Source organism: Anser anser (genome assembly GCF_964211835.1).
Source record: "Anser anser genome assembly, chromosome: 6".
Taxonomy (NCBI): Eukaryota; Metazoa; Chordata; class Aves; order Anseriformes; family Anatidae; genus Anser; species Anser anser.
The window spans coordinates 28,577,150-28,603,299 of record NC_139726.1 but is presented as its reverse complement, the minus strand read 5'-3'; the positions used below and the strand labels follow the sequence as shown (position 1 = coordinate 28,603,299).

At 38.8% G+C, this 26,150-nt stretch overlaps 1 protein-coding gene across 8 annotated transcripts in view; it reads left to right on the top strand.

Moving 5' to 3' along the window:
- The window catches only part of DIP2A (disco interacting protein 2 homolog A), a 118,148-nt gene that overhangs the window by 27,570 nt on the left and 64,428 nt on the right, over positions 1 to 26,150 (top strand). For 5 of the 8 annotated variants that reach the window (XM_083842340.1, XM_083842338.1, XM_083842345.1 and 2 more), the window contains exons 2-4: positions 5,734 to 5,805; positions 18,259 to 18,378; positions 24,515 to 24,634. In XM_083842340.1, the coding sequence (XP_083698466.1) occupies positions 5,734 to 5,805; positions 18,259 to 18,378; positions 24,515 to 24,634 (312 nt within the window). Of the gene's footprint in view, positions 1 to 3,716; positions 4,052 to 5,733; positions 5,806 to 18,258; positions 18,379 to 24,514; positions 24,635 to 26,150 lie in introns of those variants that run through there. The other 3 variants (XM_083842341.1, XM_083842339.1, XM_083842342.1) reach the window with 2 other exon arrangements.

The following is a 26,150-nucleotide window of genomic DNA, read 5'->3' as shown; positions in this document are numbered from 1 at the left end:
GTCTACGGGTTCCAGGTTATGTGACTTCTGTTTGCATATTTTGAATGCACTCTGTATTTTGAACAAAGTATAATCTTAGGGGAAGGGAGGAGAGGGGGACACTTCTGGTGACTTTTAAAAGAAGATTTTCATGTTCTGATTTGTGCGTTGGATCTTCCCATATTCATGGATTTCTGAAGCAGGAACTGCTTCAGTCTTTAGTCTTGAGCATCTTTGCTGTGATCTATTGGGCACAGTGGTTACTATGAATATGAGCTTTTTGCAACCCATAAGTCAGAAATGCTCAGCTGCTTGTAAAGGTTATACAGCTGATAGGGTAAGTCCTTAGGTAGGACTTAAGAAAGGATGAATGTCGCTGATATTCAAGAAGTGTACAGAAAAAAAAAATCATATATGATGTAGAATTTTAATATTCTGAAATGTTTTCTCCTTGCTCATAAATCACTGTACCTTATGTAATGAGAACGTGGAGGATGTGAAAGAGGTAAAAATGTCATCTTGGATCAGAAAGGGAGATCTAGAACAACTTAACAGCTTCAAACAGCATTATATGGTGCATATATCCATTTTTATTCGTACACACAGATTCTTGAAGGTGAGGGATGACTTTAAGGCATTTAATGCTAAGTTAAATATGTATTTTGCTTTCTGTTCTGTTGTCTTAACTGAGAAAATCCTGTCTAGTCAATTTTCCTTACAGCAGTAGTGGAAGGGAATAGATATGAATGTTGTTGCAAAAAGTGCTATAGAAAATGTATTTTCTTTATGTTCGCCTGTCTCTTTATCTGTTTGTTTCTGCATTTAGATCTTTAGGGAGAATTTTCAGAGAGTCTTTTGTGGTACCCAGTGGTCTGAGACTGCTCCTAGACATTTTGGTAGTAGAAATTGTCAGTTTGGGGAAGAGAAGTGTATTAGTACCTAGTAGCAAAGCATCTCTCCCATCCCTCCCCACTATGTGCTTTATGTTAAAATGACTTGGTTCAGACAATTAATTCTGGCCTAACTCACTATAACACTTGGCTACTACATGCCAGGCATAATCATTCTACTTTTAGGCTGTGTCCCTGATGCATGTAGGAAGTCACAAACAAAATGTCTAAATATTTTAATCTCTGCAGATCTGAGATTTTTGACTATATTGAAATATCACTTTCTTAATTGTTTTAAGGGGTAGACACATTGCTTACAGCATCCTTTTGAAAACAGTTAAACTTTATATATTTTACCAATGTAATTTTTAGCTGTGACAGAAAATATTTTAGCTCAGATTTTAAAATGTCTTTTTTTGTCTTCCTGACCACTCCTAGTCCCTCTCCTCCCCCCACCCCTCCCCCTCTTTTTTTTTTTTTATTTTTGCTTTTCTGGGAAGCAGATAGTACATTACCAGTGCGCCACCAGTTCCCCCTGATGCATGTAGCTTTCTTCAGCTTGTAAGAGGAGACAGCTATACTCATGATTTATGTCATAATGCTATAGGAAAGCTGGTTCTGGTTTGACAAATTGCATTTATAAACTCTGGGTAAATATTCTAATAATTTCACAAAATATATCAATTGAGTGATTCAGAAAGAGTTTTCATACTTAGTGCATGATGAAGTTGCAGTGGTTTGGAAATGCATTATATTTTGAAGCTCGTGTCTGTGTGGAAATTCAGACTTGTAACTTAACAGGAACTTAATGAAAATAGTTCTTCATTTCATCTTCTGAAGCAATAGGAGATAAGATTGTGTTTCATTGAAGGGAAGCGTCTCAACTTTTTAAAAAGAGGACTATTTAAAACTATAATTTTTAATAATTATAAGGGCAGGAGCCAATGTCAGACTGGTATACCTACAGAGGTAGCTGACGTCTATCAATCTGTTTCTCTATTCTGTAGAGAGCCCTAATGGAGTAGAAGGACAGTGGCAGAATTTGAGCTTTTCCTGTCTCTCTGTGGAGTGAGCTTGAGGATTTACTGGAGCCATGTAATATCAATGCATTAAACAGACTGACTGTGCCTGGAAACTTGCCAGATTGCTTTTGTGATCCAGTTATTTAACCTTCTTCTACCCTGTCTGACTCTGTGCCCTGTCTACCCACAATGCTGACTGGCAGAAGAAATAAATAATGACGTGACTTGTGAAGTAGCACTGAGAGCTGCAGAGCTGCTCTGTTTTCTTTTCCTACATGCTTCTGTCATTAGCAATTTCTTCAGGACTGGTTGCTACATTATTTACTTTGGAGGACAGACGACATGGGAAACCGGGCCATTTCTTCCACTGTCTGCGTGGTTCAGTGTTTGTCAGAGACACCTTTTGATTTCCCAGCTGTAACACCAAGTGTTACTGGCTTTTCTGATTGTTGATTCTCATCATAGTTCTTAGAAATGCCTTGCTTTCACAATGGACAAAAATCACAGATGCCAGAGAAATTATATCTTCCTCAATTATTTTTGTTTGATTTTGAAGTAAGTCAAAATCAAGTAGCAATGCACTGTTCCTTTTATAATACTCTAGAATTATGTAAAATAAAACTTCAAGTTGTTTCATTTAAAAAATACTTACCCAAGCATGTCTAAGAGGTAGAATGTGATGATTGCTGGATCAGTTCTCCCATCCCCATCATCAATGCTCCAAATATGGTGACAGCCTGTTCCCAGAAACACTGGAAATATACATGACATTTTTCCACAGGTGGCTTCTGTGTTATGTTTCAGATAGGCAACTTGCCTGCCTGTTCAAACCACCGAAGAACCATCTCTTCTTGCAGTGCCAGTATTCACACCGTTGACTTCCACTTTATAATGAAGGAATGGTAAAAGCTGCTTCTGTGGTTTGTCAATATATGGTAGTCCTGAGATTGTGACTGTGCTAGCCAGCACAGTCCATACTAAACTGTGGAATCCTTAAAGATCTGTTAGGCTTGCAAGAGAAAACATTTTTCTTTTGATCTGTATGTTTAATCCACAGTCATCTTGTTCAGAAATGTCTCCATTGACCTCTGCAGATTATCTACCAGGAACCATTTCCTCATCTGTAGGAAGTACTGTGCTCTCACAGTACCTAGAGCTGCTCCCAGCAAGAATTTAAGTGCAAACTACTGATTAAGGACTGGAGAAGTTGCTCGATTAGTAGCAAGCTCACCTTTACATGAGCTTTTCTCCTGTCTCTGTCTGCTTCTTATCCAGCTCATCTCCATCAGAAGCTTCTTAGGACTCCTCAGTGCACGGAGCTCAAGCCACAAAGGAGCTTGGCTCCCTTAATCAGAAGCTAAATGCCTGAATGGATTTGGGGTAACTACATTATAGATTCTTTGTGCACAAATTAAGGAAATAATGGTTATAGATCACTTCAAGAAATTCCAACATTTTCATTCTTGTCAAGATTAATTTTGTTGGAGCCTCTGACATATTTTAAAATATCCCAGGCAAAGAACTGACAGCTCAAACCACTGCCTAACTTTGTAGTGTTCCCAGCTGGTTCAATGAGGCTGAGAAACCTCAGATTGCTTTTGTGTCATCTAATAACCAGGGAGAAAGTGAGGCTAAATGACAGCAGCTGTGGCCCTGATGTACCAGGTGTGGCTCAGCATCTCTTTTTGGAAGAGATGAGGGATTACAAAGAACCCAAAGTGATGGGTTAATCCCACTGCACCATAGCGGGTAAGGGGGCGGGGAGTGATTGTTGGGGAGGATCCCATCACTGAGCTTTTGAGAAACAAAGAAAGGAATCCTCGTTAAGCTTCTCTGACGTGCCATGGGGGCTGCAAAAGTCTACAGAGATGCTTTTGACTTTAGACTTTTCCTAACATGATTCAAGGAAAATGCTTGGAGTCAGCATTCTTTTTTTATCCATTAAAATCAATGAATTTGCAAATGCAGTGGGAAGCAAAAGTTTGAGATTCTTGTTTAAATGAGACTTTCTTTTCAACCCTGTCTTTTGAGCTGCTGCTTCTGCAGCATACCACTTCAGCTGGGTGATGCGTGACAAGGTAGCTGATCTGCGCAGAGGTTTGATCTAAGGACTGAATCCTTTATGGAGCTGTGAAAATTACTGTCCTCAATGAAACTGTGGTATGGAAAATTTGTATTATGCACAGCTTTTGTCACTTAAAAAATTTCCTGAGGGATTGCTTTAGTCTTCCAAATTACTTGTGTTTTAAGATACTGTTCTTCTTGCTTGTGCTTCTTCTCTGTTTTCTTACCACCACCACTGAAAATGATACATCTTTTTTTTTCTGGTATTTTCCTTCCTTCTTTGTAGAAATGACTTATCTAAAGAACATACTTTGTCATTTGTATCATCTATACCCAGACACATCTGACTGTGTGTTTGTGGTTTTGTTTAGGTTTAGTTTTTGTATCACATTTTTATATAATTGTATAATGATATATAATATTAAATATTCATAATTATATTTCCACATATTTTCTGTTAAAAACTTTTCTGCTTAGCAAAAGTGATAGCCAAAGCATTTCTGTCTTGTGCCATAAGTTTGATATGAAGCATTTACACAGGTTGCTGAGTAAAAAGTGGCACATTCTGTTTGGTTGTAGAGTGAGATACCTGCAGTGACTGAAGCATTCTGGGATTTACCTTTGTGGGTTTTTGTTTGTTTGTTTTTAGCAATATCTTCAAGCTCTCATTGATTGCTTTTTTGCATACTGTCAGTAACTTTAAATGGTGCATATTCATGTAATTGGTGGGATTACTAGAATGAAGTGACTTTGTTACCGGTGATTGCTAATGTAGGAGGGAGCTGGATGGATGTTTGAGGAAATGTTTAGAATACTTACAGCCGTGGATGGTATTTAAAACCACACTTATGTTTTAAGACAAATACCTGAGGAACATTTGAAATACAGAGGCAGATTTTATTTTTCATAATATCCAATGAATGAAGAAAAGTTGTGCTGAGTTCTGCAAGCCTTTGAGAAAGTGTGAATTTTGGGAGTGGGAGTGGTTTTAAGCTTGTTTGTGAGTACTGTGTTCGTGTCTATGCTGCAGTCTAGAAAATGGGTGAAGCTCATTAGTTTTAAAAATAAAAACAACTTGTTAAGCAGGCCGTTAGCAATGCATGAACCCTTTTTGTTTGGTTAGTAGAATCAAGGAAGTACCAGATTCTGAAAGGTCCTAAACTTATTTGGGGTTATGTAGAAGTTTTCCTTTTATTCTATGTGAAAAGATGCACCGTGTCTTAACAATGAAGACCACAATACAAGTTTACAACTAGATACCAGATTTCAAATGTGAATAAAACCTACTGCTAGGAGCAGTTTACTGCCTCCTAGAATTTGAAGGCAGAGTGAATGGTACGATCTAGTTTTGAAAGGTCTTGCACAGGTATCCAAGAGCGCGGTCTCTTAAGTTTTGTTACAGGGAGAGTTTCTGATGCCACAAAAGTGTGCAGAATCAGGTTTGTCATCTTCAATGGCTTCTATTACACTGCAAACCTCTTAGGCTGTGTCCTGCATTATGGCAATTATCTCCAGAACCAGGTTCAATGCAGCGCTGCAGACAAAATAATTATTCCCGTATTGTATAGCTCTAAGATTTAAGACACTTGTACTCATATGTGGGCAGGTAGCATTGCATGGGTGTGTATATGGCCGTGAATTGTTTCTCTGACATGCTAAGTTCTTTGTTGCTAATGTGACTTTTCCAAAGCTAATGAGTTTATTCATAGCTATTATGAAAACAAGGTTTATTTAAGTACTGTTCCAAGCAATATGAATTTATTTCTTTGTTTCTTTAGGAGACATCACTCAGAAGGGGTATGAAAAGAAAAGAGCAAAGCTGTTAGCACGGTACATACCACTAGTTCAAGGTAAGAGACGCATAAGTTACACCTTATACCATAAATCTGTGAAAATACGTAATGGAAAATTATCTTTAAGAATTAGTAACATTTGATTGACATAGCATCTAACTGGTAGTAAAGAAGGGCTACTTTGTGGAAAAAAAGAGTTTTTTTAAAACTATATGAAATGTTAAATGGTAACATTTTTTTAACAAATTTCTGTTAGCTTGAGAGCTGCATCTCAGACATTAAGATAACTTCAGTAATGAGTAAAGTTATTCCTGAAAGCAAGTTGGCTGGTTTCATTAAATGAAAATACTTAATCATCACTCCTGTACTTTTGCTTCCTCTTTACCCTCCTCCCAATTTCTTCAAAACACAGACTTTATTATAAATTACTACATACTACAGCTATTTATTACCATACTTTATCTTCAATGGCCAAAAAGTGAAATGCCCATCCTGTCTTTCTGTCTGTCTGTCAACACTATGACACTTGTGATTTAATCACAATTAGCTGTTGTGCTGTCATTGTGCTTTGGTCTTAAGAGAGCCCAGAGAGTGGTGGTGAACGGAGTGAAATCCAGCTGCCAATTGGTCACCAGTGGTGTTCCCCATGGGTCAGTGTTGGGGCCCATCCTCTTTAAAATCTTTATTGATGATTTGGATGAGGGAATTGAGTGCACCCTCAGTAAGTTTGCAGACGACACCAAGTTGGGGGGAAGTGTTGATCTGCTAGAGGGTAGGAGGGCCCTGCAGAGGGACCTGGACAGGATGGGTTGATGGGCAGAGGCCAATGGGATGAGGTTCAACATGGCTAAGTGCCAGGTCCTGCACTTTGGCCACAACAACCCCATGCAGCGCTACAGGCTTGGGGCAGAGTGGCTCAAAAGCTGTGCAGCGGAAAAGGCCCTGGGCGTGCTGACTGACGCTCTCCTTGACACGAGCCGGCAGTGTGCCCAGGTGGCCAAGAAGGCCAACAGCACCCTGGCTTGTACCAGGAATAGCATAGCCAGGACCAGGGAGGTGATCATCCCTTTGTACTCAGCTCTGGTGAGGCTGCACCTTGAGTACTGTGTTCAGTTTTGGGCCCCTCACTACAAGAAGGACATCGAGGCCCTGGAACGTGTCCAGAGAAGGGCTATGAAGCTGGTAAAGGAACTGGAACACAAGTCCTGTTGGTAGTTGCCCTTGCACTGCAGACTGAAGATGTATAAAACTTGCACTTGACCTCCAACTTTGTCTTTAGATTTTCTTGAGGATAGGTCTGTTGGTTTTAAGAAAAATAATAATCAGATGCTCTCTTAAGGAACATTAAGAGCCTCTTAGGAATTGGTGTTTTATTATAACTCAAAAAGAATTCCAAGCCAAAGCAGAAGAAATGAGATTTAAAATATATATATATGTATATATAAATATATAATATATATATATATATAAATATATATATATAATATATATATATATTGCCATCAAATCCTGAGATGACAAAAAAGACCTTTATTGACTTGAAGGTAATTGCTACATTTTGAGACCATATTTTTGCAGTCAGTAGTGGATCTGCATTGAAACATCCAGTAAAAGATTTGTTCTGGATCAGCTACATGGTTGTAATCAGCCACAATGCATAACAGTGTGTTCCTGTTAGCTTTTTTAGTGCTGAGGGAGTAGCGCATGTCTGATCTAATATATAAATGTTCTCGATGTAAAGTTAACTTTTCAACTTTATGAATATGTTTGGATTAGTAGAACATATTGGATCATTTCTTCATAAACTGTGATGAAGCTGCTGTTTCTGAGATGCCAGCCTTTGGTCTTCAGCTTGAAGGTCTTGGAAGTTTGTTTACTTCAGTCATGTCAGTTGTCTAATAAAATATTACCTGGCCCTCTGTATATCAGTTCTTTCAAATATTTTTACAGTGAATTAACTAGAATAATGGATGGACTGACAAATCTAGAGGGTCTTTTGTAGTTAGAGACCTGAATTCTTGTAAAAAGTACATGCATCTCTTGAAGGATATCTGTTCATGTTATTGATAAGACACCTAGTGAAGAGAACTTTTACAATATGGATGTTTTCCATTGTGAACTAGTATGCTTCAAGTATCACCAAGGTGTCATGTCTCTTGGTAGGTATAGAAACAAATCTGGTACAATAAGAAATGAGCCAACAAAGCCAATCATATCTCAGGCTGCATCAAAAGAAGCATGGCCAGCAAGTCAAGGCAGGCGATTTTCCCCCTCTACTCCACTCTTGTGAGACCTCCGCAGAGTACTGCACTCAGGTCTGGTGTTTCCAATACAAGAGAGACATGGATCTATTAGAGTGAGTCCAGAGGAAAGCCATGAGGATGGGTGACCAGAAGGCTGGAGCACCTCTCCTACAAAGAGAGGCTGAGAGAGTTGGGGTTGTTCACCCTGGAGAAGAGAAGGCTCTGGGAAGAACTTACTGTGGCCTTCCAGTACCTAAAGGAAGCCTACAGGAAAGATGGGAAGAGGTGCTTTACCAGGGCGTATAGTGGTAGGACAAGGGGTAGCAGTTTTTAAACTAAAGGAGAGTAGATTTAGAATATAGTGAGTGGGAATATTGCTAGTGGGAGTATCGCTTGCTAGCCATATAGTAAAAGGGAATTCTACCATCAAGGTTTCTTTAAGGAGATAAGTATTCTGCTAGCTGGTAAGTCTGGTAAAAGTGAAAAAAGGGATTTTATGATAAATCTGAAATATTTTTTTCCTCTTCTACTTGTCTAATTCTTCCCAGCTATTACTGGTTCTAATAAAAGATAGTATTTTTCTGCACAAATTTTGATATGATTTGCTTTGCAGTTTTCCTCTGCTCCAGATTTACCATTTATGGCTTTCTTTGGTTTTGGTTATTTAAAATCCCAAAATCTTAAGTGTTACCCCTTTTTTCTCGTTTAGGTATTCTTGAAAACAAATGAGCTACTGTGGTGGTTTTACCTTGCTGGGTGGTTAAACTTCACCTCAACTGCTCTATCACTCCCCCCACTCCTCAGAAGAGGGGGAGAAGAAAGTATGCTGGAAAGAAAAAAATAAAAGGGCTCATGAATTGAGATAAGGATAATTTAATTAAAGGGAAAAGGAAGAGGGGAAAGAACAAGCAAAGGCTGTGCAGAAGCACAGAGGAAAAAAATTACATACTTCCCATCAATGAGCAATGATTGGCCATGTCCTGGGAATCTGGGCCTCAATATGCATAGCGGTTGCTTGGGAGGACAGATGTCTTCATAACGAGAGCTTCCCCTTTTCCCCCTTTTCTTGCAGAGTGTGACATCATATGGCATGGAATATCCCTTTGGTTGGTTTAGGTCAGCTGCCGTGGGGGTGCAGGGAGGTGATACCAATGCTGTTCTAGCTACAAGTGCAGAGCACAACACTTTATGAGCAACTGCAAGGAAAATTAACTCCATCCCAGCCAGACCCCAGTACAACTACTTTGGCACCACAGCGTAGTCAAAAGATGGGGGAGGATTTATTTACAGGGAGATTAGGGAAAGAGTTTATTCCTCAATATGAAACAGGTTATGTAAGTTGGATGGCTGCCCCAAAGAATCATATTGCAAAACTCCTTAAAATGTTTGCAGAAGGGTGTGGTAATGGCAAATAGGAATTAGTTGCATATTAGTTTAGCAGCTGAGAGGTTTGACAAAGGACTTTTCATAAGCAATTCTCTAGATAGGAATACCAGCCAACTTTTCTAGCTTGTTTAGAGTTTTCCTAATTGCTTAAACCTAGTGTTAGTAACTATATTCTGACTAATTCTTTGGTAGTGTCTGAGCAGGGAAAGCAACCGTAAAATCCGTCAGAAATCTTCATAGGTGGTTCACAGTAGAAATACCTAACACAGTAGTTTCCATTTTCAATGGGATTCTTGCCCCCAGAGAGATATCTATCAATTCAAAAGTATCTGTCTGTCTGATAGGGCAGACACATTTATGGAAACATTTCTCTTCATTAGGTTGCTGCCTTCTCACATGGAAAATTCCTTCCTCCACTAGGACTGCTAATATGGAAGTAGGATTTCTTTGTGATCCTGATCTTGTTGAACCTCTTTTCTCTCTCTCTTTTTTTTTTTTTTTGGTGAACTGGACTGTGGGCCACTAACCAACTGCAGTGTGCATGCTCACATGCTGGGCAGGTAATCATTGCGTCTGCTGTTACTGGCAAGGCTGATATGTGCTATCTTTTAAACCTTTTCTGAAAGCCTGGGGCTCAGGCTTCTCTGAAGAACCAGGTTCTTCATGTTTGCTAAAGAAGCAGGCCTTCTGTGTGATTGGAAGAATTTATACTAAAGGGAAAAGTTATTCTTGCAGTGGGTATCTACAAGGTTAAAGGACCTTGGTTTTGGCTAATGGTCATATGAAGTCTAGAAAATAAAGGACTTATTTCTTACACTATAAGAGTTTTGGCAACTTGATAAATGATGAGTGCACATTGTTAGCTGTGCTGAGTGGAAAGGCGTGGTATACTGAGATTAAGACATAGCTAATGTAGGAAACTGGGTTTAAGACTACAGTAATTGGAACTTTCTAAAAAAAAAAAGGTCTCTGAAAAATGTTTCTGCTGATAGCAAGGATACATGCTCTTTCTACATAGCTGTGATTTATGTATTTCTGCTTGTTGTTGTTTTCAGCCTAGTAATTCTATTAGAATGGGTCTAGATTCACAAACCTTACACTTTGTTCTCTAGCTCCTTGTTGAAGGAATGTGCAGTTTGCTCTGGTGCTTTGGAGTCTCTGATAGCATACATAATTTCTTTATGGACAAAACAAAAAATGCAGTTGTCTTTCTTGATGCTACTGAATTAAAAACTGCTGTTTTGTATTTCAGGCATAACAGCTATGATCAAATTATGTCCAGATCTTAATAGGTTAATTTGATTTGATCTTAGTATAATTAGTTAAAATGAAATATATGAAAACTAAATGTGATCAGGTGGGCTAGTTGAAGAAGCTGTTTATAGATTGACTGTTAACAGTTTCTGAAAATAGCAAGAGATTACTGCTCCTTTGCCTTTTTAATTAAGTGATTTTAGTAATGCAATGGTAAACCTTTATGGTCAAATATCCTACTACGTTGTTTTGGGAGTTGAATGTGGAAATTGGCCTATTGGATTGACTTTTTATTGTGGTAAATCAAATTTTCATATTTTTTTTTCCTACCACCAGTCTAGCTGTATCTGTCTAGGTACAGAAAATGTTTTCGAGTTCCCCGCCAGTGGAAGAAACAAAATGTTTGCAATTTCATCCTCTGAATATGAAAACAAACAAACAAAACACAGAGAAATCAGTCCTCCAGGTGGTTCTCAATCAAATTCAGGAGTCAAGTCCAAGCAATTTGTCTTTTTCCATGGTTCATTTGGTAATAAGTTGATGGTTGCCACCTAAGTACCTGATGGCTAAGTCCGCCTACATAGCACAGAGCTTAGTAATTGTGTTTTTTAAGGGTGGTATATTCTGTATGGATGTTTCTGCTATAGAATATTTAGTTGAGGATTTAGCAGCAGTGCAAACTTAGCCTAAGCCTTTTGACGTAATCAGGAGCAAATGGTCAAATGCTGTAGAGTAGCATATTAATGGGGAAGGTGAGAGTATTTCCAGCACACTTGGCCTTGCCCTTGCTCCTTGCTCATGTTATCAAAGGGCTGAGAACCCTGTCAGGAAAGACCTTACCTATTCTTATAGGTGACCTGTTTCTTAACTGGGAAGCTCCTGAAACTCCTGCTCCTGTAGGGCTGGCAAAAGTAGAGAGGAAACGAAGAAGTGCTGCACTCCTTGGCAAAAACCTCCCTTAGTGTGGTCGGATCCTTGTGTGAGCACCAAGTGAAGTTCTGTAGGTCTTGGATCCACAGAGAAGTGGGGTGGAAACCAGGACAGGAGAGCAGGGGATGCACTGAAGTGTAGCAGCAACAGGCTGGCCTGGGGGTGCCAGGGGCAGTAAGGAAAGGAGTATGCTGCAGACTGGATGGCCAGCCATGGTCTCTGGGCAGAGCCGGGTGCAGAGGGGACAGCAGAGAGGAGACTGGAGCAGGACTGAGAGGTTGGCCTAGAGCCTGACCAGCTGTTTCCTACCCTTGTTTTATTTTCTGCCTCGTCATACACCTTTCCCTGTCTTTCAGTGCTTTGAACATGTTGGTCTTCTTTTGTTACTTTCTAAGTTACAGAGCCAGTTCAACAGCAGCAAAACAGTATAACAGCATACAAAGAACCTAAAGCTTCAGCCTCCTCTTCCCTTGTCTTCTCTGCAAATCTCTTTAATGTGCTACATCATATTCTGTAGATAGTGGATGGTTGGAAACATGATATATAACTGTGTGGCAATGCAAGGAAAACCAAGATGAGCAATTTGTTGCTATTTTAACTGCTTTGGCTTTACTTTTCAATTTACCTTTAAAACTTTGAAAAGTTGAATCTTTCAAGAGTATTCTGTCAATTTAGAACTGAAATTACTTTGGGGAGATGAATTTCAATATCAGTGTTTCTGCAAAGATAATTAGATTTGAGTGTTTAATAGCTGTTTCAAATAAGAGTTTGCTGAGATGTTGAAAAGTCTTTTAAAATGTTGAGTTTGATGTTAAGACATCATGTCTTATGCAGATGCAATGAAAAATGTGATAGGGCAGTTGCTGTGCAGGTGGGTTGCCCAGAAAGGTTGCCCAGGAAAGTCCTTTTGCAATAAAGTCGGTGCTTTTGTTAGATATGAAGAATAAAGCTTTTTGAATCAAAAATGGGCAACTTTTCAGGATCAACTATTAAACAGGAGTTTTTAGTTGGTAATACGTTCTTTACTCAAATGTTACTCTTTACAGAATGAAGCTAGAGTAGGTTATGCCACTTAAACTTTTGCTTTGCTTGAATTTTTTTCTTCCCAGCTTTCTTAGGATTGAGCATCATGTTTTCATATACTACATGGTCATATATTTCTTGCAGTAAAATATGTTTCTCATTTTTCTTAAAGTGGAATCTATGTCTATGAATCACAAATTTTCTTACTTTCAAACCTGAGTCTTCTCTCTTCGTTGCAGTATGCTGTGGTTAAATGTTGTTGTTTTTTTTTGATGTGTGCAGGCATAACATACTAGTTATGGGGCTAAGTATGAAAAACTTGTTTGTAGCTATATTTGTTAACATACAAAATAGTTTGCAAAACACTTATCTCTAGCATTAGTAAAATTCTAGTCTTATAAGATCAGCATGCCTGCAGGAGTTCAAGAATCATTTGGACAACTCTCGCAGACATATGGTTTAATTTTTAGGTAGTCCTGTGTGGAGCCAGGATTTGGACTCTGATCTTTGTGGGATGCAACTTGGGATATTCTATGCTTCTGTGAACGTTAAGAATATAAGTTGTACTTGTTCCGTCAAAAGCCGTCTGTTAGTTGATATTTATGGCAGTCTGAGGTAGATGGTCCAGAGCAAATGGCTATATAGGTGCCTGTGCCTGAACAGAGGGTTTAGACGGAATGACCTCCAGAGGTCCCTTCAAATCCTAGTTGTTCTATGGCTCTGTGAAGGCAAGTGTACTTTTTAGACAGTATTTATGGAAATATTACTTCAACATTTGTTTTATTCAGAAATTAATATATTGAAGAATATGACTTTCCTACTGATAAGAACTTCAGAGAAAGTGCAGGGAAAAAAAGTGTATTCATGTTGCTATTCACTGTTCTGTGCAATTTCAGGTGAGGTATTTCTACATTGTGCTGAGATTCTGTTCAAACATTAAAAAAAAAAAAAAAACAGCACTTAACCCCAAAGAGCTCACAAACTCAAACTCTGTAACCTGAATGAGAGATCATAGAATCATAGAATATCCTGAGTTGGAAGGGACCCTTAAGGATCATCAAGTCCAACTCTTGATACCGCACAGGTCTACCCAAAAGTTCAGACCATGTGACTAAGATATCTACTGATGCCTTGTTTTTGAAATTTTCCTCTCTGCATATCTGATTACAGATGTGTTTTGCTAGGCATCTTCCTGAGCAATGCTAGCCAAGTGTCTTTGTTCAACTGTAAATTGTTCAGTGCTGTTACAGTAAAATAATTTTTGCTTGTATGAAATAAAATTGCTACAAATGTCATGGTTATCTTTTGATTCTTCAGTGTTAGTAGATGGAAAAACAATTCTAATTCAAATAGTAACTTTAATCTCTTCCTATAGAATCAAATCGTTCAGTTAATTGGAATAAGTGTATACCTAGTGGCCTCATTAAGATGGCATTTTATTTTTGCTAGTTTTGGCTAAGTTAAAAACAGACAAACTACAGTAATAGTGGATCATGTTTCATTAATTTATATCTCTCAAAATGTTTTGTTTGTAAAGATCTTCAATGTGAATAGAGGGAGTTGGCCTAATTATCCAGCTGCTTTTGCTGAAGGTTAAGGTTGTGATTTGCACAGAACCAGAATAAATTAACAAATTCACCAAGCTTGTGAAACAGGATTTTTCTGGCATGTAGTTGTGGGAGAAAAAAGGAGAAAGAAAAAAAAAAAAAAACAACAGATTTAAGCTGAAGAAAAACAGTCATGGTTTCCAACCGTGCCACTGATTTTGAGTACCATCTTAATTTAAAGGGAACTTCTGAGGTTTATTGGTCACTTCATCACAGTACAATTGTCCTAATGCTGATCCACAAAAATCTGTTTTTTAAGTATTGGAGGAGGAGAGGTCTCATGTTTTGGAGTTGGTAAGCTTTGTTCATTCTCTTGTGTTTATTTGGGGTCCCTTCTCATCCCTGACAGCCCCCCCCTCCTCCTTTCCCCCCCCCCAGCAGCATTTAGCATTGCTCAGGTAGCATATGGCTCAGGAGCATTACACATACAGCTTGTCAGCTGTTGATGGGTTAGTCCTGTTAGTTCATCGTTCCATCTGAAGCCTCATGTTTTTCGAAGACAAAAGCCTCGTACCAGATGCAGCAGTGCCATTGTTTGCAGATAGTGCTGGGCAGTTTTGCCAGTATCACGGAGTGAGAAAGGGGCTAGTTTGTGGTCTGATGGGTCCTGACTCCAAGGCTCTAGTTACTTGATTATGTGTATGTAACATTTACAGCTGCAGAAGTCTGAAACAGTGATTGATGGGATCTATGGTGTCTGGGGAGAGAAGCAAGCAGGGAATGCTAGGTACTGAACTATAGGACTGCTAAAAAGCAAGGGGTTTTGAGTAGGACATTAGCCTCTTCCCCCACTAACAGTTAACCTACCTTTGAAGGAAAAAAATGGCACACAATCATTCTCCCCCTCTTTTGTTGCCTGCTTCACCCTACGTCCCTTGGTAAGATCACCCAAAACTAAGCACATTGTTGGGTAGGAACTTTACTAATGAATAATTGCTGTTTTTTGAATGTTTCATAAATGAGCAGTCTATTTTAGGGAGACTTCCAGTTTAGCTGCTCCTCTTTGTTCTCCTCCTTTTCACCACCTTCATTATCATGTTATCTGTTGGCGTCTGTTCTTGTCTTGGCTCAGGATTTTAGGTGGTGACTGGCCTCAATCTTTTTTATGAAATATGAAGTTGTTTGTAGAGCAACAAACCTCACTGGACTGCTGACTTGTGGTTATGTAAAAAAACTTTTCGTTCAAATGAAATGTAAAATGCAGTTCTTACGTGTTTTAACCACTCTTTGAGTATTAGATGAATTGAATCAATTCTGTTTGTAGAATAAATCTGCTAAAGTGTTTCAGGGAACGTTAGCCCTTTATGTTGGGTAGTATCGGGTAGTAGCTGTGTCCTTACTGGGCTCCATGTTCAGTTGTTTTGCTTTGGAACACTTCAGTTTCTTTACTGGTCCATGTTATTTCCCCTATTGTCAAAGTGGTTGATGTTAGTCTCTCATCTACTTTAAAAGTTTTGCTTTTAGAGAGTGGGAAAACTTCATTAGGTTAATTTATTGGGTTTCAGTAGGAAATTGTAAAAGACAAGCATTTCTCTGGAGCTGGATTAACTTCTAAAAACTTAGATAAGTGTGGTTTATTTTATGTTACTTCCTTTTCCGTTACTGAGACTCATACATTTTTATTCTTTTTCCCACTAAGAACTCCTGGGCAATCCAGGGCTGACATTCTGAACATCTGGAGGTTTTGCCTGTTAGCTGCAGTTTGGGGTGGGGAAAGTGTTACAGGCTGCATTTACCTTGTGGTCTTAGCAGGTACCTAAGAAAACTGTTGTATAGCAACTGCTTCAGTCAGGAAGACGACAAAACACTTTTCCTGAGGATATTATATTTAAAGAGAGTATTTGAAAGTTACTTTTGATCAGCTGAAACAGAAGTGGTATATACTGTTTGAAAATTTATACCTCAAATGCAAAGGCCAGGTCTTACTGAAAGATCTTGATAAAAATCTCTGATAATTGCTAGATTTATTAATGATTGCTGATTTCTTTTTCGGTACGCATTTACAGGAAAGGGGACAGAACAGAAACCCCCAAAGAGAAAGAGGAATATTTTCTTACTTTTTAAAGTAGCACCTTTACTTCCAATGAAGCTGGCAGCAATTCTTCTGAAGTGTCATCTTCAGTGAAAGCCACTATGTGTAAACAGCTGCATTTTGAAAATACTGTTTCTAGTTCTAGCAAGACTGAGAGCAGGCAGGAGAGCAGAAGCTATTCAAGGGAAGCAGAGATCAAAATGACAGATAGTACTCAGCCCTGTATGGTACAAAGGCTAGAAACATAGTAAACTTGGTGGAACCAAGTTGGTGGAACAGATCTTCATGATTTAAGGAAAGTTTGCTATTGAATGCAGCACTAATTCAAGTAGCCACATTGATCATAAATTGATGATAGGTTAGCACACAAAAAAAAAAAAAAACAAAGACATTCCTACTGCACTGTAATGCTATGTATGTTCTACATGTTCTGTAGTGGCTGTTGCACTTCTGAAGGCTGCCGTCATTCACCACTCTTAAAACAGCACAAGCTACATTACTTCTTTGTTCCTTTATGTTCTTTCTGGTGTCTCAGTGCTTTCAGTGTGACATGCATCTCCAGAACACCTGCAGGGGGTTCAGTTCTTGGTTTTGTACTTGTGTGTAGATATATAAGAGATGATAAAATTGCAAGTTTCTCGTTCCGATTCATACTTGTGTAGTCCCTGCAGATGCACCAAGAGCCAGTAGCATGGCTCCTTATTTGGGTGGATGGGGAGTAATAGGGAATATTTATTTGTTACTGTCTACCTCTTTGATTTCTGATTTCTCCTATGCTAGAATATAAATCTGAGATTCACCATTCTGAAATTCAGCCAGCCTAGAGGGCTGCTCTGGGTTATCCATCTAGAGTCACAGAATCACAGAATTATCTAGGTTGGAAGAGACCTCCAAGATCACCTAGTCCAACCTCTGACCTAACACTAACAAGTCCTCCACTAAACCATATCACTAAGCTCTACATCTAAATGTCTTTTAAAGACCTCCGGGGTGGTGACTCAACCACTTCCCTGGGCAGCCCACAGAGTCCTATTCTAGGCAGGTATGGAGAAGACAACTAGAGAGCAGTTTGGTTCTTTTTATTTTGTGTACCTTTTATGGGGGTGGAAAGATCTGTGTTCTTGTACTGAGTAGCCAATCTAGATTAGAGGAGTTGTTTCTTAGACAGCTGAAGGTGACAGAATAGTTCTGCCCTTATTATCTGTGAGGTGTTTATTAGAGAGTTGTAGAGTTCTTGTAAAATGTGATTCTTCTGGTATTATTCCATTAAATGGGTATAGATTAAGCAGACATGCACATTCTAGTTTTTGCTTAATTTAGCAGTCTTGTTTTTAAAGTTGAAATGAATTTGACAGAATAGTTCAAGTTATATCTAAAAGGTAGAGCAGTGTAATTGTTATTTTCAGTATCCCCAAGTATGATGTATAATTGTAGCCATATTTGTAGCACGTTGCTTGTTGTCTCAAGGTAAGCTGGGGGAGAATAGGTTCCCTCTTCTCCCTGCCCCTTGCCTCCACCACCTGAAAGGTTTCGAGATACAAAACACCTAATTGCAAATGATAGTAAACTGAAATGAGCAACGGATTTTTTGTTGTTGATGATTTTTTTGATTGTTTATTTATTTATTTATTATGTTCTGGGTGAAATGCTAATCACAGAATCATAGAATGGCTTGGGTTGGAAGGGACCTCGAAGATCAAATAGTTCCAACCCCCCTGCACTGGGCAGGGTTGCCAACCACTAGATCGGGTTGCTCAGGGCCTCATTTAACTTGGTCTTGAACAGCTCCAGGGATGGGTCATCCACAACCTCTCTGAGCAACCTGGTACAGTGTTTCACCACCCTCTGAGAGCAGATTTGGTTTTAGTTTAAAGAATTTAAAATGTAGATGGAAAATTAGATTTTTAAAGGTACAGACTTTGGGCTCCAGTACGATTTGTAAGTAGGTGTCAAGGCTGGTAGAAAATGTTAAGCATGAGGAGCACGTATTTTATGTGAGAACCTGAATTTGTATTGAAGGAAAACTATATTTCAGGTGTGGATCCATCCCTGCAAGCAGAGAACAGAGTGCCAGGCACCTCGCAAGCTACTGCTGCTGTGTCTAAACAGCAGAAATCACGTTCTACTAACTCAAGGGATGAGCGCTTCCGATCTGGTAAGTAAAAGATAAGTAGCTAAAACACCAGGTGTCGTAACTAGAAAAAGATTACCAGTACAGTAGTATGCATGCCTAAAGAAGATGGAAGGAAAGATCTAATGAGTATTTTTCAAGTAGCTTTATGTGTTTCTACACACAAGAGTTTTTGTTCAAATCCGGAATGAAGGAAGTACTAGGAGAGGAAGAAATTGTATCCATGCTTTGTGACTTTTTTATTATTGTGAATTTACACCATGCTTAACACTTTTCTCTTGTTTGTTGATTGGGTTTCCGGTCTCTAATACAGTTACTTAAATGTTTACCAGAATATAATATGTGGGCTGTGGGTTTAATTTTGCTTGGTTGACTGGGATGTTTTTTAAAGGAAGGTTATAGGATTTGAGTATTTGCTGTAGCTCACTTTCAAATATTTCCTGGTTTAAAACAAGTGCACAAAAAAGGGAAATGTCACAATGGATACTCTACATCAGTTTTAAATGGACACCACTGTGACAAACCTGTTTTGGAAAATTATGTGAAAATACCAATGTCATCATCACATCCTGTATCCATTGTTACTTTTCAGGTGGTTACAATACAGTTTCCCTGTGAAATTCCTTGTCACAATAGTGAGAAAAGGCAGGTGTTTGGAAGCTTTTCTCTGCTAAATACCTTTGGACTTCTGACTGGAATTTTTCCTTTTGCTTGCAATGGAAATTATATGTCTTGGATTTGGGTATGAGGAGTGCAAGTAATGACATGTACCATATTGGTACATGTGACCCAGTTGATCTTGGGTCACCTTGCGTTGCAATTGCTTCATCACGGTAGCTTATTGGATCATATTTACATTGCTGACATTTAAAACCTTGCTCCAGAAATGGAGCTGATATGTCTACATGGGGTTTTTATGAATAATTGAAGGATGAATGGGATCCTTAAATATTCTGAGGAACATATATGGATTCCTTGGAAGGATGTATATAGTCAGCTGCACAAAGAAACTTCCGGATTTCAGTGAAGATTACGTAATATTAAGATTAACAAAAGGAGAATTTGATTAATGTACAAATTAGTCATTGAAATATATTTTTGCATTTCAAATGTATCTTCAACAGTAGAATCTGTTGAATATATACCAAAAAAGTAGATTGAATGGTTGAATTGCAGCCATGATTTCCAAGTTACTTTGTGAAAAAAAGAGTTTCCAAGTAAATTACAATCTGAGTCATGAATCTGATAGAAAGTAATTCATTTAAGTAGCACTTATTTCTGTTAGTTTAACAACATCAAAATTTGCAAGAAGAGCACAATTACAACAGGGAATACTTGGAAGCCATTAGCCAGGAGAGCTAAGAGGGTCTAGAGCAATGTTTTCTACATGGCTACTTTTCCTGTCTTAGAGCCTCAGATGTCTTACTTAATTTGCACCAAGGATACTTCAAAGCAAACAAATAAAAAGCAACTAAACAGCCCTGCCATATTACTGGTATTGTTTGGGGCAAGTTTAGCATTGGTCTCTTTAATCGTACAATGCAAGACATATAGTAGTAGGTGGATATTAAACAAGTTCAACTAGCATATTTGCTTATGAATGTACCTTTTAAATATTAGTCTATCAGTGCTTCATCTTTCCCTAGAGTTAGTATTTCTGTGGTCTTGGTGATTTAAATTTCTTTAAATCAACTTTCAGTAAATCTGTACAACTCTGCCTCGTTGGTCTACAGCCTAGCAAGTTTGCAGATGACATCAAGCTGAGCGGTGCAGTCAATACAATAGAGGGAAGGGATGCCATCCAGAGGGACATGGACAGGCTGGAGAAGTGGGCCCATGAGAACCTAATGAGGTTCAACAAGGCCAAGTGCAAGATGTTGCACTTGGGCTGGGGCAATCCCAGGTATTTATCTAGACTGGGAGAAGAAGAAGTTGAGAGCAGCCCTGCGGAGAAGGACTTGGGGGTCCTGCTGGACGAGAAGCTGGACATGAGCCAGCAGTGCACGCTTGCAGCCCGGAAGGCCAACTATGTCCTGGGCTGCATTAAAAAAGGGGTGGCCAGCAGGGAGAGGGAGGTGATTGTCCCCCTCTACTCTGCTCTTGTGAGACCCCACCTGGAATACCGTGTGCAGGCTTGGGGCCCCCAGCACAAGAAGGATGTGGAGCTCTTGGAACGGGTCTAGAGGAGGGCCAGTAAGATGATCAGAGGGCTGGAGCACCTCTCCTATGAAGAAAGGTTGAGGGAACTGGGCTCATTTAGCTTGGAGAAGAGAAGAGAAGGCTCTAGGGGAGACCTCATTGTGGCCTTCCAGTACTTGAAGGGAGCATATAAACAGGAGGGGAAACACCTGTTTACATGTGTTGATAGTGATAGGACAAGGGGGAATGGTTTTAAACTAAGACAGGAGATTTAGGTTAGATACTAGGAGGAAGCTTTTCACTCAGAGGGTGGTGAGGCACTGGAACAGGTTGCCCAGGGAGGTTGTGGATGCCCCATCCCTGGAGGCATTCAAGGCCAGGCTGGATGTGGCTCTGGGCAGCCTGCTCTAGTGGTTGGCAACCCTGCCCAGAGCAGGGGGGTTGGAACTATTTGATCTTTGAGGTCCCTTCCAACCCAAACCATTCTATGTTAAATGTTGTGGAAGATAAACAGCTTTAAGCAATGATTTTGGACACTACTGCTTCTTCCATCAATTACGTGCCGTATGTGTTCTTTAGACTTGAGGGGGGGAGAATCTTGTTTCTTTCTTTTTCTTTTTTTTTTATTTCCTTCTAGTCTTCTATTTATATCTTTTCCCCCTTCCATCTTTCAGCTCTGCTGTGTCCTTTGCAAGAGTAGCTGATGAGGTTGGAATGCAGTTTTTTATAGAACAGGATCTCTTTCTGGAGCAATTATAGTACTTTAGAGCCATCAACATAAATTATTTTAAATAAGCAAGCAAGACAATTATGCCTTTTTGTGCAATTAATCTGCCACTTACTAGCTGCAAGCAGATTTTTTTATAGTTTTCTGGAATTGTCTTCTATTTAAGTTAACTAAGTTTTATCATCCACAGATTTTTGTCTTAAAGCAGTAAATATTACCCAAAAATTTGCAACAGTGAAAATATGGTCAAAAAATACTGTAGGCTAATAAATTACCTAAGTGTTCCCAGAACAGCAGTTAACATTACAGTGCTTTAACTAGATTTGCATTCTGTTGAATGACAACAGTGTGGTAGAAAAGGTGAGAAAAGCAGAGACTTTGCAGGCATTTGTGCAGGCTGATAAGCAGTTAGTACCTTGTATTCCACAATTCAGAGGACACTTTAAGCCGCTATATTGCTGTTGCTGCTCGTAGTTCTACCAAGAGGATGTGCAATTCCTAGTGAAGACTCCTGTTCTTCCTCTTGCTTTAGCCCCACTGCGGTCTGGTTTTGGCGAAGAAGACATATAAGTTAGCTGGTGAGCCCTTAGGGTGTTTGAAAATGCTTTCCCAGCAACTATACTTTATGTTTCCACTCTTCCACTTTTTTCTAGCAACTGTTCTTCAGCCTCTAACAGCTGGGTCTCTACTGCTAATGCCCTGTTGGATGTACTGCTGCAGTATACAGCCTGTTCTCCCAACTTACCTGAAACAGGCTACAAGGATGTGTCTATTCCAGCTGATAAACAAGTCTGTTCAGTGTGCAAGTGTGACACCTGTATAGCAGTGTGGAAAATACTGTATTTCGTGTCATGTGACAGAGCTTGTTCCTACAACAGTCCTCTCTTCGCTATCAGCCTTGCCAATCATACTTGCTTTCTTATTGTGGGAAGCAACGTTTCAGTAGTAAATGCAAAATTCCAGTAGAAAATACAACAAACTAAAGAACTTCCAGTGGAAGTTTTTAATGAAAGAAAAAACCAGTTCCACCAAGAAGTGTAAGGGATGCAACAGTGAGTTCATGGCTGCTTACAGAAGTGTCAAATTATCAATAAAACCCAGTTATTAGTTTGCATGGTTTCCCAATGGGTCGGTTAGCTGGTATAACATCTCTAGTCTATACACAGTACTACTTACAGTTCAAAAGTTAATCCCAGTGTTCTCTGAATGTCATACTATAATTAAGATACATCCTGAAAATATTCTTTTTTCTTTTTTTGGCAATCCTTGTCACGGGCATGCAGTCAGATGGGACACTAGTTTGCAGCAGCCATTGTTAGAGGCCCGATGCTTGAAACTATTCCAATTTTCATTAAAATATATACTGATTACCTGTTCTTTAGCTATCTCTTGCTTTGTTAGAGTTAATTGGATTTGATTGGCGTATTTGAAGTAATCTAGGAAGAACCTCATGCTCAGGGACCAAAGAAGTTGCCAGGACTAGTACCAGAAATCAGTTCTTATGATTTTTAACATGCCTTCTAGCTCTGCGTTTGTCTAAAGACAGATTTTCTGTCATATCATTACTGGTCATATATTACCATGAAGCAGGGTTTAGGATTCATGCATCATGAATGAAATAACATGCAGATTGTTTTTGTATCTACAGGGTTGAACATGCTTGGAATTTACAGCTACTATACTGAACTTGACTTGTTGTTTGTAATAATTGTAAACAGAGTAAATTATGTATCCCTTAATTTAGGAGTACTTTTTAAAACTCTGGGATCCTTTTCATAACACCGTCCTTTAAATATGGATGGATGTATCGCAGGTGAGCATGACAAAGGCTTGTGTCTGGTAATGCTGCTAAGGAAGTGAGAAGGTGCAAGTTTTCTTCGCTACTTTTTGTACTGCTTAGAAACAAAATCAGTACAGACTTCAGTAACTTTGTTCTGTTGCTGTTCTGTAGTAGAACTGAAGAGCTATAGCTCAAAAAATATTTTTTGTTGTTTTGGTTTGTTTGTTTGTTTTTTTAAACGGACCCTAAAATATGGAGTTGTGGCTGACAACCTGTAGTTGGCATTAAGGTTAATTGCTCTAGGTACAGGACAGAGAAAGGACATTTCTTTTAATGTACATTGTGTAAGTGTATTTGTCACATGCCTCTGGGTTTCATACCTTGCATATGTCTATCAATCTCCTGTTACATATTTTCAGCCTTAGGTGACCTCTTAATACAAGAATGCATTTTTATATATTTTTCGAAACTGAACTTAGGGACATGGTTTATTGGTAGAGTTGGCAGTGCTAGGGTGACAGTTAGACTTGATGATCTTAGAGGTCTTTTCCAACTTAAATGATTCTATGACTCTTGTACAGCATCTTCCATGTGAAACGTGATCATGCTTTTATCCTACCACAATACTTGCTTTTTGGCCCTTCATCAGTACATGTTGGTGCATATCCATTTTATCTATTTTTCACGAGTTTAAATCTTAGTTCATAAGTCAGTATATTTTTTGTCTGTCTCATTTCTCCTTGACATCTGTTCACTTCTCATGATATTTTTTTTACCTAAGCTTTATGTGTTTAAATGATGATGTCAAAAGCTATGTTAAAGAGAAAAATCTACTGAAGACAATTTAGAATTACTTGAATACATTATTTTTTATCTGCAGTATAGTCTTTATTGAACACTAATTCCTTTTTACTAAACTCTTTTTTTATACCTAAAAATAACAAAATTTGCAGTATATGCATTGGAATTTACCAAAAGTTAAAAATAAATGAGCACTGAGAATTAATGTGTTAGGTGTTCTGTAACTTCAATACCGGTTGTCAGGTTGTTCTTCCTAATGATACTAGCAAAGCCTTTTTAAGCTGACTTCATGATGAAAATATGTTGATTTGACCTCCTTATATTCTCCCTTGAGTCTCTAATGAATTGCTTCTGAACTGCATTTGAGTGGAGTGGGAGGCAAGTGTATTTGTTCAGTCCTACTGAACACCCTTGAAGGAGAAGCAACTGATAAACTTGTCATAGCTTTGAGTTCAAAACCACATTACTGGAATTCAACTTCGGACCTTTCTGCTCTCCAAGAAATGCTTCTTCCTTTGAGACGGAAAAACCTGTTGCTATTTGTGAGCTAAGCAGTTGGACTAAATATAGGACAAAAGCATTAAGGGCCCTAATGTGCAATTCATATTTTGTATTTGAGCTGTAAAGGATGACATTCATGCTTTCTATGTTTTTAGAAAGAAATTACGATTGAACTTAATTTCTCTTAACCTTTTTGTTTGTTTTCTATGTAGATGTCCATACTGAAGCAGTACAAGCAGCTCTTGCGAAATACAAAGAGAGAAAAATGCCCATGCCTTCCAAGAGACGGTCTGTTCTTGTGCACTCTTCAGTAGAAACATACACACCTCCAGGTATCTATTGAGTTAACGTATTTAAATGTTGCCAGGTAAACTTGTTATCAAAACATAAAAGAGCAAGTTGCAGTGAACTTTTTCCATATTCATAGCTGTATTTGCTGATAACCATGTGTTGCCTGGATTTGTTCTTTGATGTCTTTCCACAAAGTTTTTAGTGTTTCATCTAGAGATGCTGTAGCTAATAAAGATACTCTTGAAAGCTACAAGAGAGTGTGAGCAGTTGCCATTTCTGTTCTCTTACATAGTCTTACTTGGAAGGAGAGAATCTTGGCAAGTATGTCAGAGTTCTAAGTACCTTATTTCATGTTGCATAAGATTGTTTTTCTTAAGAATTAAAAAAGATATACCAGGGTCCATTAGCTTGCAGAATACTCATCAGATTGTTTCAATTGTGAGCCATTTAAGCCATTCAACGTCATATGCTATAATTGTTCAGATTGTTTAGGTCAGGATGTTTCCTTAAATTTTTTAGGAAAAACGATAATCTTCCTATTGCCTCAGAATGAATTCTCTAGAGGTTAAGCAAATCTTTCTCCAGATACGTCTTGCTAGCAAGCCAAGTTTTTTGGGTCCGGTATTGTATACAAAGAAGAGCTTAGCTCTTAAGCTGTGAATGTGCTTTTGCCATTCCTAATATGCCCCTAGAGTAGAAGCACGCTGACCCCTAGTGCCCTTCTCTATCAGTTCTATTTCTTAGTCCTGTAAAAGAGCAGATCTGCTGTGCTGCTCTGTTGCTTCCTGGGCTCTATTTCTTCTGTCATTTACAGGAAGTTCCAATTTTCTTTGCTAGTTTCTCAGTTGTTGTATTTTTTTTGTTTGTTTGTTTTGGGTGGGGGTATCTCTGGTTATTTCATTAGTTAAAAAAATAAGTATCTTCTGTAGTCTTAAATCGGATCTTTCTTCCCCCTTACAATTTCCCTTTAAGATAGGTTAAGCTATCACACTTTTTGATTAGATTATACTACTTCTTGTATACTTGGATGCCCATAAGGACAATTAGTGCAGTAGGGTGGTTATCATGTTATTGAGTTTTCTTGTGTACAGAGTGTTTATGTATATATGAAGGTTATTGTGAATTGCATAAAGTGAAATCTTAGAGAAAATTTAATTATAGTGACCATCTGTATATTGAAGCTTCAGGAGGGAGGCTGTAAAGTTTCTGTTTATAGCTTTTGAAAGCAATATTAAGTTTTACTGTCCAAAATAAATTCCGATGTTACAATCAGTAGTGCATTTGTGCTGCTTCACTCTGTCCTTCTGTCATTCGTGTAGTTTGCCACATCACTGTGTGTTTGGAGTGAGGTGTATCATAATAAGAAAAGAACATGCTGTTATTCTGCCTAAGATTTCCTCGCCGAGGCGATCGGCTCTGGGGCAGATGCGTTCTGCAGTGGAGTGGGGGATCGAGATGGGTGGGGCTTTTTTTCCGGCATCAAGGCCACTCGAGGCAGCTGAGGGAGCCGCAAGGACCGAGCAGCCCTCGCGAGGGAGGCTGATGAGGCATAGGCAG